Source organism: Protopterus annectens, chromosome 2.part2 (assembly GCF_019279795.1).
Source record: "Protopterus annectens isolate FY-2018-M chromosome 2.part2, PAN1.0, whole genome shotgun sequence".
Taxonomy (NCBI): domain Eukaryota; kingdom Metazoa; phylum Chordata; order Ceratodontiformes; family Protopteridae; genus Protopterus; species Protopterus annectens.
This window is the reverse complement of record NC_056730.1, coordinates 393177009-393194505: the sequence shown is the minus strand read 5'-3', so window position 1 is coordinate 393194505 and position 17497 is coordinate 393177009. Positions and strand designations below refer to the sequence as shown.

The following is a 17497-nucleotide window of genomic DNA, read 5'->3' as shown; positions in this document are numbered from 1 at the left end:
TATGCCTTCAACACATTTCAGCCAGCTACTTCACAGGCAGGGAGTAAATGTAGAGGCGTCTCTATTTAAATCAAAATTAAACAGGCGTCAAGGCTGGACACACAGGACAATGCACTTGAGAACAGGTAAAATCCAATACCACTTCCTTGCAAGCTACAGGTCCCCTCTATGACCCATGAAACTCGTACCATGTATTTAAACTTGATAGAAACACTAATCATCCAACCCAGCACCATATTCATGGGTGACTTTAATTACTCAACTATTACCTGGGAATCCTATTTAATATTAAGTATACTGTTTTTTGCTCATTTTTACGAGTTATTTATAGCACGTTTATTGTCTGCTGCATACTTTTCTAGCTAGTTTCATTGTGTGTGAGGTATTAACTGGAAATTTTCTACATTTGTTAAGCACCTGTTTGGGTTTGTTTGTTCCGATTTTTATTTCCCACCCTCCCTCCGTATTGGTATCCTGTTCTTATACTTGGTGGCTTTGCAGTTGCCTGCCCCTCCGTATTGGTATCCTGTTCTTATACTTGGTGGCTTTGCAGTTGCCCTCCCCTACTATAAATTTGATCTGGGACACTCCTCCCAGTTTAGTGTCATTATCTCATTCTACCTAACACCGGGAGAACATTTGAGAAGGCCAACCCACTTAGTTCTTAACCTTGAGTTTTCTTCTGCTCCTCATTACTCCCTTTCCACTTTACAAAAAAAAAAAAAAAAAAAAAAAATTCTAATCTAAGCTTGTTTCTTGCCTTTCCTGCAAGTAGTCTAGTCCAGATACAGATTTGCTGTATTCAGGGCTGTTTGTAAGCTTCTGAGTCCCCCGACGCTTAGATAGGGTTCAACTAGGCACCATAAAGCCTGCTCTTCAAATTTCCCCTTAGAACTAGCCAGTTGTTTAGTTTTAACACTCATATATGGTTCTTTGAGCTCAGCACTTGTTCAGAACTCAATGTAAGCACTAAATAAGCTACAAATTACTACAGCTTCCTCACTTGTCTAGAGGAAAACATGTTTTAGTACTTAATAAAATAAGCACCTATCCAGGCATGTCAGTTACTGGTGTTTTCTCCTCTGTGCATCTTGGGGCAACGCAGCAATTACCTCATGTACACAGACAACCCCCTCATCCTACCACCCAACACTACAACCTGTGAGAGATGCACTTATATAGCCAAACTGGAAGCAAAGCTCTCTTCACCCAAGACTGGACTAGGCAGTCAAGCAGAGAGAGTAAACACTTGCACCACACCACACTCATCACATAGTCCCTCAAAACCTACACCACCAAAACACACACCAACATTCACTGATGCTCTCAATAATAATCTGCCCAAGCAACAGGGACCTCCAAAGCAGAAAGGCAAGGGACCTCCATCCCCCCCCCCAACACAACCCAAATGACACACAGCCCACAAACGTTGCCACTCAACCACAGCCCATAAGGCATAACAATGTACCCAACACTCTAGTCATAAGTGACTCTAGTGTCAGGCACACTGATGTTCCACTCACCAGGCTAAACAAGGAGAAAGTTACTGTCAGCTGCCTGTTGGGTGCCAGGATCCAACATAATGCATGCATTCAGGTCACTCCACAAGCACAAATATGACTGTCATTGTCCATGTTGGTGTGAATAACCTGAGATATAACTCCCTCGACTACATGAAGAGAGACATGAAAAAGATGTCCAGTCTTGTAGCCCAGTCAGGTATGGCCCTAGCCCTGGGTAGCTTCCAGCCATCACCCAGAATGATACCACAGTACAAGGACAAAATGATACAATTGGCTAAGCTACTGGTGTCATTCTAAGGTGATCCATTATCTGTCTGCCTGGGATGACATGATCAACAGACCAAAATGTTTTGCTAGAGATGGCCTGCACCGGTCACCCTTGGGATTCTGGATACTGGCTAAGGCTCTTGCCACCCCTATAGTGCCTTTTTTAGGCAAGGTTCAAATGACAAACTCACCACTATAACAGGTACAAGCAATCAAAATCTGAGGGTAATGCTACTCAATGCTAGAAGTCTAAACATCAAAACGCACTCACTCGAGGCACTAAATGGAGAACATCGACATCTGTGCAGTGACAGAGACCTGGTTCAAGGCTCCAGAGAGCACCCCTGCATTACCAGGATAAAATTCATACCACACCTTTTGGCCACCTAACCTGGACCGAAACACTAAAGACAAAGGATATCCACACCTCCAGGCTAGTTGCTCAGCATAACGCATCTGAGATTATCCAAGTGCAACTAACTCTGGGCAAGACTGCAATCCAAATTGTAGCTTGCTACAGATCCCCCACCATGTCCCAGTATTCCCATTCCTCATTTCTTGATAGGTAATATTAGGGTACAACCTAACACCCTAATAATGGGTGATTTCAACTACCCCACCATTAACTGGGAAAACTACTCATGTACCAACTCTTTTGCTCAACGTTTTCTGGAATTCATAAAAAAAATGCCTTGGATCAACTTATTCACACCCTCACCACGGACAGCAATATCCTAGACCTGGTCATTACCAACATGGGTATCCAGTGTTCCACACCAGATGTCAATTTCTCGTTGCTCAGATTCGACCACAAGCTAATCACTCTAGATATCCACATCCCGTGCCCCCACCTCCCATTAGGGAAACTACCGTAAATAAATTTCTCCAAAGCCAATGTCATGCTTCTTAAGACAGAAGTGGCAAACTTCATGACACCCATGCAGACGGACAACAGAGGTACAACTGCTGAATCCTACACAAATGCATTTTACAAGGACTTACACGAGTGCATGGATCATGCAATCCCTAACAAGATGCTATCCTCCAAAAAAGGAAGCCAATATGGTGGTCCCCTGCCATAAACAAACTCTACAACAGAAGAAAGAAACTGTTGCAAAAGAGAGTAAAATCCCATGATTGGAAGAACTCCATGGTCAGCCTCAGTAAAAAGCTGAGATCCCTCATAAAATCCTCCAAAGCTAGTTATGAAAACAAAATTGCCACCGATTCTAAAAGACAACCACAAAGCATTCTATAGCTATGTCAAGAATCTCAATGGCAACACTCAGATCTGCTCTGAGTTACAGCACAATGGCACTAAATATACAGAACCAACTGATATTGCCAACATCCTGGCAGATAGATTCAGTGCTAACTTTACCCCCACCCCCTAAATGGCTCATCTCTATACTGGAAAAATGCAAAGTTCCTGCAATTATGACTGCAGAGGTAAAAACCACACTCTCCAAAGCCAAGAACACAGCATCCATGGGACCTGACAACATCCCAGGCTGCTTTCTACATGAACTACAGAACTAAATGGCACCCCACCTAAATACCATGTTCAATCATAGCCTCACCTCAAGCTTTGTGCCCACTGAATGGCGCACAGCAATGGTTATCCCACTCCACTAAGGGGGAGCCACCATGGACCCTGGGAACTACCTCCTCATTAGCCTGATGAGAATGGTCTGCAAGGCTATGGAAACATCATGAAACTTATAAACAATGACATTGGTAATCTCCAAACTCTGTCCCCACCCATTTCGGGTTTGTAAAAGGCAGATCATGTCTCCTATCGTCACCAAAGCCGTAGATGAGGGTAAGGTGGTTCACACAGCCTATCTAGATCTCGCCAAGACTTTTGACATCATCCCCCACTCCGGAATTATAGATGTGTCTTTCGGCTTTTCCCGGTTAGGGGTCGCCACAGCAGAACTCCGGTCCGCTAATGATTGGTAGCTGATTTTTACGTGCCGAGTTACCAGCCCTGACGCACAACCTTCAACGAAGGTATGCTCATTCACGCATGTCTACATGCAGATGACGCTCTAGCTGAGAATCGAACCGGACAGCGTCTTACTGTGAGGCAACAACGCTACCGCAGCACCACCACCGCAGATTTAAAATCCCTATGTCACAAGATGGGTTGCCAGCTGGCTCACTGACAGAACCCACACTGTGAAAGTAGCAGACTCCAAATCCGACTTCAGACCAGTGACAAGTGGAGTACCACAGGATTCAGTCTTGGGTCCTCTTCTGTTTGGTATATACTTCTCAGATGTACAGGCCAACACAGACGGACCGTTTTTGGCTAATGAAGTTTGCAGATGACTGCAAACTAGGAGCTATAATCAAAACTCCTAATGATGTGGACATCCTACAAAAGGGCCTCACTGAGACAGATGCCTGGTGTCAAAGCCATGGCCTCAAGCTCAATGTCAAAAAGTGCACTGTCATCCCTTTTGGTAAAAACTCTGTACCAATGAACTACCACATAGGCGGTAATCTACTTAACACTGAAAGTGTGATAAGAGGCCGTGGGACACAGGTGGACAGTAGTCTCTCCTTTGATAATCACATCGCCACAGTAGTCAGGAATTCTTTATACATGGCACACCTCATCACACAAGGTTTCTCACCCAAGAAAGGAAAAAAAAAAAAAAAAAAAAAAGAAGAAGAAGAAGGTCACTGTTCCCCTCTACTCATCAGTCATTAGACCCATTATAGAGTACAATGTTCCTTTCGGTATGTACCTCAAAAGACATCTACAACAACTAGAAAGGCCACAGAAATACCTCAAAGAGCCTCAAACAGATGCCTTGCGCAGACAGTCTCAAAAGACTCCAGCTTTACTACCATCGCATATCGCCTACTCAGAGAAGATCTCTGCCTAACATACAAAGCTATGTCAAACCCAGAGCTGTTGGACATGCTCCGGTTAAAAAGAAATCCCAAACCCTCCGAGCTACATGCTCTAGGGACCTAAACCTTGTCACCACATTAAACAAAACATGCTGGTCGGATAGATTCCTGTCCCAGAGCCTTCCCATACTCTGGAATAAACTACCTATCTATATCAAACAAAACTCCTCATTAGCACTCCAAGAAAAATCTTGATGACTGGATGGGAGATAGGAAATTCACCTTGGGAATCACTTCTGTAGCTCTGCTCAAGAGGAGAATAGGAAAATTATTTTCTTGGGTGGTGAAAGCCAGGGTACCTTTTTGGCTAGGCTTACATAGGCCCTAGGGCCAATAGCCTAGTACCTACCTATGACACCAAACGTACATGCACAGTGATTCCTGGATTTTGTAAACTCAAACTCCCTGGACCAGATAGTCAATACACCAACCATGGGTGCAACCACACTGGATCTGCTCCTCACTAATATAGGAGACTGCTGCACACCCCCTACTGTAATGCCTTCCTTGGTAAGGTCAGACCACAGAACGGTCTCATCTAAAGTCAAACTAAAACCTGGACCCCAAGTTAAACCTGGAATATTCAGGACCTACCAAGGCTAAACTCCTGCTATTAAGTGAGAACCTGGCAAAATGTCAAGCCCCCATAAAACCTGATAACACTGCTGCCTATGCAGAACTGTTCACAGAAACCCTGTACATTAATAGCTACAATGAAGCAGCTGAACCCACCAGGAAGAAGTACAGAAATAACTCAAAAAAACAAGCCACCCTGGTGGAATCACAAAATCAACAGGCTGTATAACCCAGCAAGATAAAAACACTCTCAAACTAAACAACTCGGAGGACAAATACAGTTTACCAAAGCCAAATTTGAGGCAAGTTTGGCCTCCCATGCCAAGGAAAACCACAAAGCATTCTTTAGCTATCTCCACAACATCAAAGGCAATACACAATTGTGTGCAGAGCTCATTGTAAATGGAGCCACCTATACCGAGCCCGAAGATCTAGGAAACCTCCTGGCTGATAAATTCATCTCCAACTTTACCCCTCTCTCCCCCTCAACCTTCTCTCAGGAATAATCAAATAAAACTCTCCCTACTGTCACTACAGAACAGGTCCTTAATGCTCTCTCTCTCTAAGACCAAGAACACTGCATCAATGGGCCCACACAATATCCCAGGATGCCTTATAAATAGCATGAAACATGGCCTATCAGGGCCTCTACAATTACTATTTAACTGTAGCCTCCAAACAGGCATCATGCCTCAAGAATGGAGAAAGGCAACATTCATCCCTCTGCACAAAAGTGGGCCATCTCCAGACCCTGGAAACTACAAACCCATAAATCACACTGGTCTTATATGTAAAGCCAGGGAAAGAATCACCATGGAGATGATTAAGACAAAAATAGTAAACCTCCAGACACTGGACTCAACCCAGTTTGGTTTCATCAAGGGCAGATCATGCCTACTCAACCTGGTGACTTCATCTGAGAAGGTCACCAAAGCAATGCATGAGGGCAAAAAACAATGTCCTTACATTCACTGCTGCAGTATTCCTTAAGAATGGGGATTCCCCGCTGCAAAGCCCTCTGTCCAGCCAGTTTACAAAAGTCTACCATTACTTTAAGGTACACTGAATATCACCTGCACACTCCTTGTGTAAGGTAGGGCATAAAGGTGGCATTCAGGCATACCATCCTCACAACATCTTTTGCCGCCAGTCCAAACACTGTTTTAACCACCGGTCTGTTGCATACATCTGGGTTTTCTTTCAGCTTCCTTGCAACATTGTTCTTGGAGGACAGTTCTTTTGTTAGCTCTTACTTCTGCCAGACGGATGTCCGAGTTGCAAGCCCTTACGGCTTTGTCCACCCGTTTTTGATATTTCATGAGGACAGGGTGTCCTTGCGTATTAATCCTTCTTTCAAGACCAAGGTGGTTAAAGAGTTGTCACTTAGTCTATTAATTTGCCTACTTTTTTCCCTCTCTGCATTCTGACAGTGAGAGGGTGCTGCATATCTTAGATGTGCACAGACAGCTCATATTTTATTTGGATATGACTAAAGCTATCAGGAAGTCTGACCAGTTATTTATTTCCTTTCTTCCTAGGTCTTTAGGTTTGGCTGTTTCCAAGCAAACTATTTCCACTTGGATTTCAAAGGCTATCTCCTTTTGTTACACTTTTCATGGAGAGAGCCTTCCTCCTTCTATAAAAGGCTCATTCCACTTAGAGCAGTGGCTTCTTCTGGTGCTTTTTTCAAAGTCTAAGATGCTAATTCTATTCTTGAAGCTGCTACCTGGACTTCTGTGCATACCTTTACCAAACATTACCAGCTGGATGGTAGCTACAGAGCTAGAGCTGGTTTTGCTGCTGCCATTCTTCATGGCTTCTTAGAGAGCTCTGCTGCTTCCTCCTCCCAGGCTTCTTCTTGAGCTTTTGCACTTTCCCATTCATAAGGAATACTACAGCAGTTCCTTGGACGGCTGCTCCTACTGGGGAAATCTTTTCTGAGGATGGTACATCTGAACGTCACCTTTATGCCCTACCTTATGCAAAGAATGCACAGGTGATTTTCAGTGTACCTTAAAGCAACAGTAGACTTTGGTAAACAGGCTGGATGGAGAGCTTCATGGCAGGGAACCCCATTCATAAGGAATACTGCAGCGGTTAAGGCAAGGACATCTACCATTATGGCAAGATTTTACACAACTGTACTTTCACACTGCCTACCTTGACCTGGCCAAGGCATTTGACAGAATACCCCACTTGGGCATTGTTGACAAATTCAAGAGGTTAGGTACAAACCCGTATGTCACAAGGCAGATAGCCAACTGGCTTACAGACAGGACCCAGGAAGCTAGAATTGGGGAGTCCACCTCTACAAAGAGGCCAGTCACAAGTGGAGTCCCTCAGGAATCAGTCCTTGGACTGCTCCTTTTTTGGCATTTACTTATCAGAAGTCAAGGCCAATGTCAGTAGTCTCTGGCTGACTAAATTTGCAGACGATTGCAAATTAGGAGCTGTCACTGAATCCCACACCAACACAAATTTTCTCCAGGAAGGGATGACGCTGACAAAACAACTGATGTCAGAGCCATGGACTAAAACTAAATGCCAAGAAATGCATAATAGTATCCTTTGGGAAGTCATCATCCCTGGTAACTATCACATTGACAACACACCCCCTTAGAGCTGACGTAGTAGTCAGAGATTTAGGGACACACATAGCCTTTGACCATTGTGTGTTTACAGTGATGAGGAAATCATTTCATGTTGCACAACTTATAAAACAAAGGTATGGCATCCAAGTCCAAGGAAGTCATTGTTCCACTGTATTCGGTATTCATCAGATCTATCAGAGTACAATGCCCCCTTTGGTATGTACCTAACCAGGCATATCCAACAACTGGAACATCCACAGAGGTTCCTCACTACAGGGTGTAAGTAACATGTCCTATACATACTGCCTCAAGGCCCTATCCCTGTATTCCGTCTCCTACAGGCTTTTGAGGGGAGATCTATGCTGGCATACAGGGCATTGTCAGATCCCACTCTGATGGACCTCCTGCATTCCCACAAAACAAACAGCACCAGAATTACCTGTTCTAAAAACTTAAACCTTGCCTGTGATATAAATAGGACCCGCTGGAGAGATAGGTATGCATCCCAGAGACTACCCTATCTATGGAACAGGCTCCTCATCCATGTGAAGCAGAGTTCCTACCTAACCCAATTCAAGTGCAACTTGGGCAACTGAATGGAAAACCAGAAATTCATCCCTGGTTTGGCACCTGTCTCTCTAATGGACACAGGTAACCTGTAAATGGTTCATCTCCCAGGCCCATGCGTACACTTATCAAGGGTATCAGAACTTGTCAGAGATTTGGGATGCATGGCTAGACTTAAAAAGGACCTTGTAGTCTTTAGCCTAGTAAACATCTATGAACCTATTACTACTGTTAATGCCTTAGTGTAAACTACATTGTATTGCTTGCATAATGCTGGTTTCACTGTGTATTGACTGCAATTATCAATTCTTCCTTCACGTATCATTGTGGATTAGCCTTCCTATTCTCCTGATGTACAATGTCTCAATATTTAACAAAAACACTGAAAAAAGTGTTAGAAAGTCAGGCAGTTTAAAATTTTTGTTTACCTAGCTGAGAGAACAGGACCACTGGGTTATCTCCTCTCCTAGGATCTGCTTTCAATTCACCAAAAAAAATGCAGACACAGAAGTACTAGGACAGTGAGTGGACTTCAAAGCCGAATACATAAACCGGACACCATCTTGCTCTGAGGCTAGAAACAGTTATTACATAACAGGATATTAAAAGGACCTTAATGTTTACAAAACCAATCCCTTCTTCCCTCAAATACATTAAGGAGCAATAAACTTGGGAGACAGAAACAAGCTGTTCCAAAGGCCTGACACTGAAAAGCAGCTGTGTGTCAACTGATGGAATCAATTCACAGCAGAGAGAACAAAAACTCCTACTCATCCCTCCCTTTGACAACAGTTACATACTGCAGAGGCTTACTCGTTATGTAACATCCTGAGCAGTTTGAATATTTAATCACTGGAGCTGCGCAACTACAATCAGGCTAAGAAAGAGCATGGCTTTTAAATATGACTCAGGACAGTTACACAGCTACACTTAAAGGAACTAAAAATACTTCATCTTGCTTATTTCAAGGGCCATGGCCATCTACAAAGGAACATCCACTTGCAGTATAGAAAAGGAAAGCTTACTTGGAAAGGTAGCCAACCAAGTTTACCTACAAACGACTTAGAATTTTGCCTAAAAAGGAGCCACAGTTAATGTGCAAGGAATTATTTTAGTTTTCTGGCTTCCGCTACTGAGTGGATACAAAATTTAGAACTGTATTTCCAACGCACATTGAAGACCAAAGACCCAAGACCCTTGGAAGGACTTGGCTAACTTTAGACTTTTGGATGAAAGGTATTTGACTTTCCCGACTGTCAGCCATACTAAACGGATGCACACAACTTTTTTTCTGACTTATTAATGCAATACCTACTCATTAAATGATGAATTTATTTATAATAAATTCTATTTTATACAAACTCAATCTGGTGCATTCAGGTTTTATTTCTTAGCTTGATTTCAACCCAAGACAACAGGTTTGAAAAGGGGATGAATAAGTGCTGCGCCAGCATATTTTCAACTAAAGACAAATAAATGCATAGCTGATAATATCAAATATTATATTTATATTATGTTCCTGCCCATTTGTTCTGCCATATGTCATCCCATCCTTTCAGTCACTACCCAAAACCCACTACTACAAATAAATATGGAAACAAAGACTAACCAGGTAAACTGAGAACTTCATCCTATTGCTTTGGTCTAACTTTATCACCACAATTCAGTACAACAGTAGGACATGTGCCGAGGTGCGCAAGTATCCTTGGCTCAGTCAAGCACCAGACTCCATATGCTGGCCAATGGGGAGGGATTTAACAGTACATGGAAAAACCTTTTAATTTCATTGGATAATGGCAATGATCTTAGGCTCCTGACTCTCACTTTTAGTGTGCTTGGAAGAAAAAAAAAATGGAAAAAGGGACAAGGACCCAAAAGTCCCTGGGGGGGGGGGGGGGTGACAGATAAAAATAATCAAATTAAATACCGGCCAATCATACTAGCATTAAATAAATGCTGCAATGTTTTACAAGAATCAAGCACATACTGTTCATTAATTCTGGAAACTGGTAATCACTATCGCTTTTATACAAGGTACAGGCCCCTTTTCTAGTCTGCTCAGAAAAATGTCAATAATCACTTGCTGTAAGAGGGAATATTCTGCACGAGCAAAGTAATTACTACATATGCTACTATGCCATTAGTTCAATAAGGTGCACTTGGAAAAAAAAAACCACATTAATACCAGAAGGGACTGTTAAAGTTACAGTGAGGGATAAGGTTTTACAATTACTGTTAGGGTTGAGTTTTAAGTTAAGGGACGGGTTTTAGAATTATGGTTACTCTTAAGAGTAACCTTAGGAGTCAGAATTTAAGAGTCATGTTTAGAGAGAGAACTTAACTACTTCATAACACTGAAACATACAAGCCATTATTTAGTCAGTTGCACAGATGGACCGAGGCCATTTACAATGTTCACTGACTAGCGTAAATGAGCCATTTATACCAATGCCTGATGACCTCGAATGTGCTTATGCAAATGTTGAAATAATGAGATGGAAATGAAGAGTGATGTAAATCTTTGCATGCTAATGAAGTATGTCTTACACTATTTCAGATTTATAGTCAGACTTTCCAGCTTCTCTGTGCTCGTTGTAGATGCACTATATAAAGAGAAGCCTCACCAAATCTATCAGAGTTGCAATTGGTGAAAATGCTATCACTTGCTGTGAGCGTTGCTATTTCTAGGTCTGAGTTGATCATGTTGGCTAGGCCAAAAACACTTGCGCACAATGGCACTCATCAGCCAAGAAAGCAAAAATATAAGCAAAGGATTACTCGTCATAACTTGGATATTCAGGAAATCCTTGACAGGTTTAGACTGGACAGGGATATTATAAGGGTCTTAGTGGGTATGTTTAACCTCCATAGGTGCACTGGAGGAATGCATGGACTTCTTATCCCTGTGGATACCAAAGTACGTATAGCCCTCCCTATACTTGTTATGGGGACCTTCCAGAGACAAACTGGGATCTCACAGCTTTCTGCCTCGAAGATACTACAGCAGTTCCCAGATATGCTCTTGGCACATGCCGATCAGTACACTAACTTCCCGGAATCACCTCACGACCAAGCCATGACTATACATGCCTTTTATGGGTTGGTACATTTCCCCAAGGTATTTGGTATGACAGACTGCACCCATGTCGCAATTAGGGCCCCTCCTGGCCCACAACGGGAGTGGTACCACAGTAGGAAGGGCTACCCTTCCATCAATTGCCGCAGTGTGTGACACATGAGAGTGCACCACCAACTTCTTTGCCCAGCATCCTGGCAGTGCATATGATTACCATGTTCTGCACACTAGCTCACTCTACAGCCTTTTCCTTCATGGTAGGATGCCCAGTGGTCATCTTGTTGGTAAATGAAAAAATATTTTTTTTTGTTATATTGTATTTAACTAGTTACTCACATTATAATGTATTGCTGAATACTATATATATATTTTTTGTTTTGTATTCCTCCTCTCTCTTTCACTTTTCTTTTTATTTATTTGTTTGTTTCTTCAAGTGATGCTGAATGTCATGGCTGCAGTGAGAAATCCAAATGGAGCTTCAAAGGAGACATAACACATCCCTGACCCAGACCTGTACTGTCATTGAGAGGGTTTATGGCCTCCTGATGAACAGGTGCCTGGAGGAGTCTGGGTTATAACCCTCTCCGTCCAACAGTGCCATCATAGGTATGATGACTTGCAAAAGGCTGACTGGCTGGCTGAGTGGGTACACCAGGTTGTGTTGAGAAGGTTAGAGTCCTACAGTAAGTAAAATAAAATATTTGGTTTCTTAAATGAGTTGTATTAAAGAAAAAATGAATAAATAAAAAAGGAAATCTTAAGCATGTTTGTAACTATACGTGCATCTTTTTAACAGAGGCATAACAATAATGTGTTAACAGATTTTAATAAAATATACATATGTTACAAGTGTATTAAAATAATAATCAGGACATGTACCTCTAAATCATGTACTGTGTTAAGTAATTGTGACCCGATTTATAAAATAATGAAATAAAAAAATCGCAATTTCACCTTTTTAATTTATTACCACTTAAAAATGACTTAGTTACATGACATGAACCTAGTTTTGTGTAGGCTATATAACAAAATTAAGTTGCTTAACAGTTGTTTGCTGAAAAGTATTTCTAACTGCATATACAATGTGGCTGAAGTCTTACATACCACACCCCTAGTTAAGACTGCATGTTGGGGGAAGAGAGATGGGGTTGCTGTGCCAAGTGAAAGACTGCCACAAACTTTACTGAGAAATGCTGTTTTACTTCAAGACACAGACAGACATACATTTCTGTGTTTGTAAATTAGTTATACATGAAGACAGTGTTGCATGAACTTTAAAAACATTCCAAACACAACAGGGAATATTGGTACAGTACTGTACTAATTCATATAGCTATGCATGTGTAATTCATCACACGTATGCATAAGCACTACTCATTCTTCCAAGTACATAAGCACATCCCAAATCACTACTCCCACTGTATGCATAAGCACTTCCTGTATCCAAGTTTTACTTCAATAAAGATTTTACTAAAGTATTTCAATGGTGTGAGATAGCATGTAAATGGTATTGTGTGGATTTATTGTGCTTTTTCTGTTTTGTCTCTCGCCCCTTTTTCCTCTGTTTTTCTTATTTTGATTGTGCATTATCCTTTATTGTTTTGGTTTCTCCCATTTATTTTCCTTTTTTTTCAGGTTCAAATACCTCAGGAGCAGACTGGGCACATACCTCCCAGGCTAGGGACATTCTCCCAGGGTTGGAGTGGAGGTGCCAGTCTTGTGGGCACTATCACATGGCAGCTTGGCAAGCCTCACAGAAGGGGGCTTCAGGGCTTGGTTGAGGATGTACTGGTGGAGGCAGCAGACAGGAAAATTCAGCCAGTCGAATCCTCTCTTCAGTGTATAAAAACACGCTAGCCCAGTTGATGCTAACCACCACACTAACACAGCCCCGTACCCCATCAACATCGGGATCCTCCACTGTAACACCGCCCGACAGCGGACATGTTTGAGGCTCAGTGGACTGGGATTGTTGCTGGCACTTCCTCAGCCCTTCTTTCCTTACACTCTCTTCTTCACTTTGCTTCTCTCTTTCTCATCCACACTACCATCTCATAAAAAAAATAGGAGGTGGTCTATCCCCAGAGAAAAACATAGTGCCCATCTTCTCCCACCTCCTCGAGCACAAACTCTCTTGATGTTTTCCCTCTTCGTTTTATCTCCCCTTTCTATTCTTTAATAGAACCACAAGTGTGCCTACAACAGAATATCCCTATATAAAACATTATAAACCTTTTTATTAAAAGATCCCTTTTAAGTGCTGCTCAGTCTGTAGCTTCCCTTAAATATTTTATGTGACTGCACTCAACCTCATGCTCTCCTGTGATATATAAAAAAGTAGTAACATGAACTCTCATGATTTTCATAATGCTTAATTTTATACAACTTACTCTTTTGCGATAAACAATTGTGTTTTTAAGAAATACTTATTTTTTTCCACATTCACTAAAAATGCCTTTTGCTGACTTTATCTGCATATCCATGTATCACTGCTATTCGCAGTAAATCATTTGTGAAACCCCGACTACGAACAATGGCAACAATCTTTTTCCACTGATAATTCCTAAGGCTGGGTGTAACTCATACGTCCCATTCAGAAAGGCTCACGGTATAAACAAATTACTTTAGCTTGCTACAAATAACCATTGTCAAAACGTCTGTTTAAAGATGCAGTTAAGAAAAAAAAAGTACAGTCCTTCTAAATACTCCATCCCTGAATAACATGGAAAATATTGTTTGTTGCTTCCAGAAAAAAAAACTGCTAGAAGACAAGCTGTGCTACCACCAATGCATATTTGAAGATAATACTGTTATAACTTACTTAGAAGACGGAGTTAAAAGTGGCGTTATAGTTTACAAATTAAAATTTAAGCTAGAGTTTATGTGACAGAAATGTCAAAACCCAACCACTAAGACCAAACACAACTGAGATGCTTACACAGAACTAATAAGAAAAAGTTTAGCACCCTGATAACTTTATAGAGCCTTAACCTCTTACACTCGGGATATAAATACATTCAGTTGTCAAAGAACATTCTTAAAAGCAAAGAACAACATACACCGCTACCTCTTAAAAAAATTGAGAGAGAACTTCATTAACAATGTCTTAGAATACCCTCAATATTTATCAAACTTCAGAAGTATTACGATTTGAATACGAGACAGTAGAGTAGAAGAGCTACTGTCAGAAGTCATACCAGTCATCAGCCAAACGATAGAATGTTAGTGTTTACCTCAGCTAACCAATACAGCAGGCCTAAGACTGACTACAAATAAGTTCACCTAATTACTTACGGCAGTTAAAACTCTGAAATCATCTCTCGATAGGTACCGCAACATTACCACATTAAGCTTCCCCATGATGGCAAACTCTAATGAATATCAACATTTGCAAAAAAAACACATTCCGTGCTTTACTACTGCACGCTGTTGTGCTGTACTACTCAAAGACAGACTTCCGGGCAGATGACGTCATCTAGTTTCAGGTCCTGACAGAAAATAAGAATAAAAAAACATAATGGAATCATGGATTTCTACCCTTGAAAAATATAATCGCTTGACTTATGTTTTAAGGATAACTTTAAATGGGCTAAACAGTTTTGTCATTTTTCTCAAAAATATTAGCCGTTACTATTCTGGTTTTACTTATCTACCAGGACTGGCTGCCTAGGAGAAGCGTCTCTGTTGCAGGTGGCTGTTGCAAAGTTGTAAATGGAAACCGCTTAAGTGCATCAAGTATAAAATCGATTCTTTTCACTCTGTTAATATTTGAACAATTAATTGGACCTCCAGCACAATTCTTAGACAACGGATTTATTTCACTTACAGCGTGAGAATGACAACTAGGAATCAAAGTGGAGACAGCTACGCTAAGGTAGGGTGACTTTTTAGTGACCCATGTTTTCAACAAACATTTGGGTTATGGCATGATTATAATATCAGTGTTTTACACTTTCTGATTGAATTGTTTAGATTTACACTTGAATGCACGACAGTCGTGTTCTCCCATAACATATTGGTTGTTTACTGGGAAGTTGAGGTATCTCCTGTCCTGTTTGTAGACATAACTTGTGTCAGCTTTGGCTGTTGTGTTCTCCGCCCACTGCCCGAAGTAATCGATGCATGTGAGTGATGTTTAGAAACAATTCCATTCCTAGTAAGAATGGAGAAAAGGTTATCTGTCAGTCACAGCTTGTTGTGATACAGTAGTTGGCAGTGACTATAGAAAGCGTGTGGTGTGAGGAATGGAGGCACAGATACAAGAAAATCAGTCTGTAACGTGCAAGTCGATAGTAATGCTATATCCGTTCTTTTGGCTGGGCCAGATTTAATTCGCCTGTATCACCTGATCCCACTTCATCTTAAACCTTGTAAGTATGCGTTGCCATAGGTCTGAACCTCTTAAGAGACCAATGTGGAGCACATATCCTGGCAATGTGTGTCAAAAAGGCAAAATGCAGCAGCTGAGTACCCTGTTTACGCACCATTTCCATGGCACTTGGTTGAAGTGGGGTTTCTGCCATATGTATTAAGTTAGTGAATGCTGTGCATTTGTAAAATTCAGTAAAACACGCGGTTGTGATTCAAATTCAGATTTTTTATTTTATAATCTGCAAAACCACCATAGCCACACAATAAGTAACTAAATAGGAAACAGCAATTCTATACAGAAAATTGAAAGCACATGCTCATTAATACCACTTCTTACATTTACAACATTTTCTAAATGGGTCTGCTACATATCACACAACTGATTCCGCACATGCACTAAGTGCATGAACAAACAGCATATGCACCCTTAATTGTATGCTTCTGTGACTTTCTTAGCAGCATTTAAGACGTGCTTTGCAACTTAAGATCACAGCAGTCCATTTCTTCATTATTTTTAACTGCTAATTAAGAGTTGAATGTTTTTACGCTGAGAGACTGACACAGTTCCGTCTTTGCTTTCCGTACCATGCTAAAAGCTCTTTCAGTGTCTGCATTTGAATGTGGCAAGCAAAGTAACATCATCATCAACTGCAGGAAAAGTGGCACTTTCCCGTCACTGCAAAGGTTCTTCAGAAGGTGTGCCCAAGTACTTGGACACACAGGAGTGGGGCCCATCTACTGGTCTGGACACACAGGAGTGGGGCCCATCTAGTGGTCCTGTCAGGTTCCTATGCCCTCAATCTGATACTGAGAACACTCATCAGTTAATTATTCAGCCTCAGCATCATTTTCACAGACATCCAGATGGAAACCAACATCCCTGACAAATCCAGAAGATATGTCCAATTTTTGGCAGGATTAATAAGGAATGCACCGTCTTTCATTAAATGGTCTTGCATGGGAAACTTCTTAAGCATTTTCTGTAACATTCCAGCATAAACTGCAACTTTTTTATAAAAATTTAATTCTATAACTGTGCCAGCAATATCCTCCTCATGGCTACTCGTGTACTGTTTGAATTCAGCGCTAATATGCAGCTGACTATTTGGAAGAATAGATGTGCTGTCAGTCAGCACAGAAACATCCACTGTGTTTGAAAAGTCAGATAGCAGTTACATGTCTCGGGAATCTGCTAGCATACTGCTGCAGGAGTTTATGAACTGTGGCATGCAGTGTCAGTAGCTGACTTTCTTGGCTCTGAAGCTGAATGTTGAACTCCAGTAATGGCTCCAGTGCATACCTGAGAAACATAAAAAATGATACTCAAGTTATGACTCAGCAGGTGGTCATAAATTAAGTTACTTTTAACAAACTGTGGCTAGGCATATAAAAAAATATATCAATTTAGTGCTAGCCACATGTCAAGGGTCCTGCTAATAACATTCACAAGACTCAGCCATCTAGTAGGTGCATGCCTATTAATCTTGAGGAGGTCAGTGTCTGTGAACAAAGCAAATTCTTGCACTAGAACTGAAATAACAGTACTCCTCTGTTATGAGTTCAATTGGTAAATGTAGTGCTTTTGCACTAGCCTTACTACA

At 41.4% G+C, this 17497-nt stretch overlaps 2 protein-coding genes across 2 annotated transcripts in view; one reads left to right on the top strand and one right to left on the bottom strand.

Moving 5' to 3' along the window:
• RIOK2 (RIO kinase 2) overlaps positions 1-14980 on the bottom strand; it is a 307636-nt gene extending 292656 nt beyond the window's left edge. Inside the window, exon 1 of the mRNA XM_044063914.1 lies at positions 14820-14980. Within this exon, the coding sequence (XP_043919849.1) occupies positions 14820-14885 (66 nt within the window). The 5' untranslated portion in view covers positions 14886-14980. The remainder of the gene's footprint in view (positions 1-14819) is intronic.
• Positions 14981-15058: 78 nt separating this feature from the next.
• LOC122795642 overlaps positions 15059-17497 on the top strand; it is a 2207893-nt gene continuing 2205454 nt past the window's right edge. Inside the window, exon 1 of the mRNA XM_044063913.1 lies at positions 15059-15399. Within this exon, the coding sequence (XP_043919848.1) occupies positions 15361-15399 (39 nt within the window). The 5' untranslated portion in view covers positions 15059-15360. The remainder of the gene's footprint in view (positions 15400-17497) is intronic.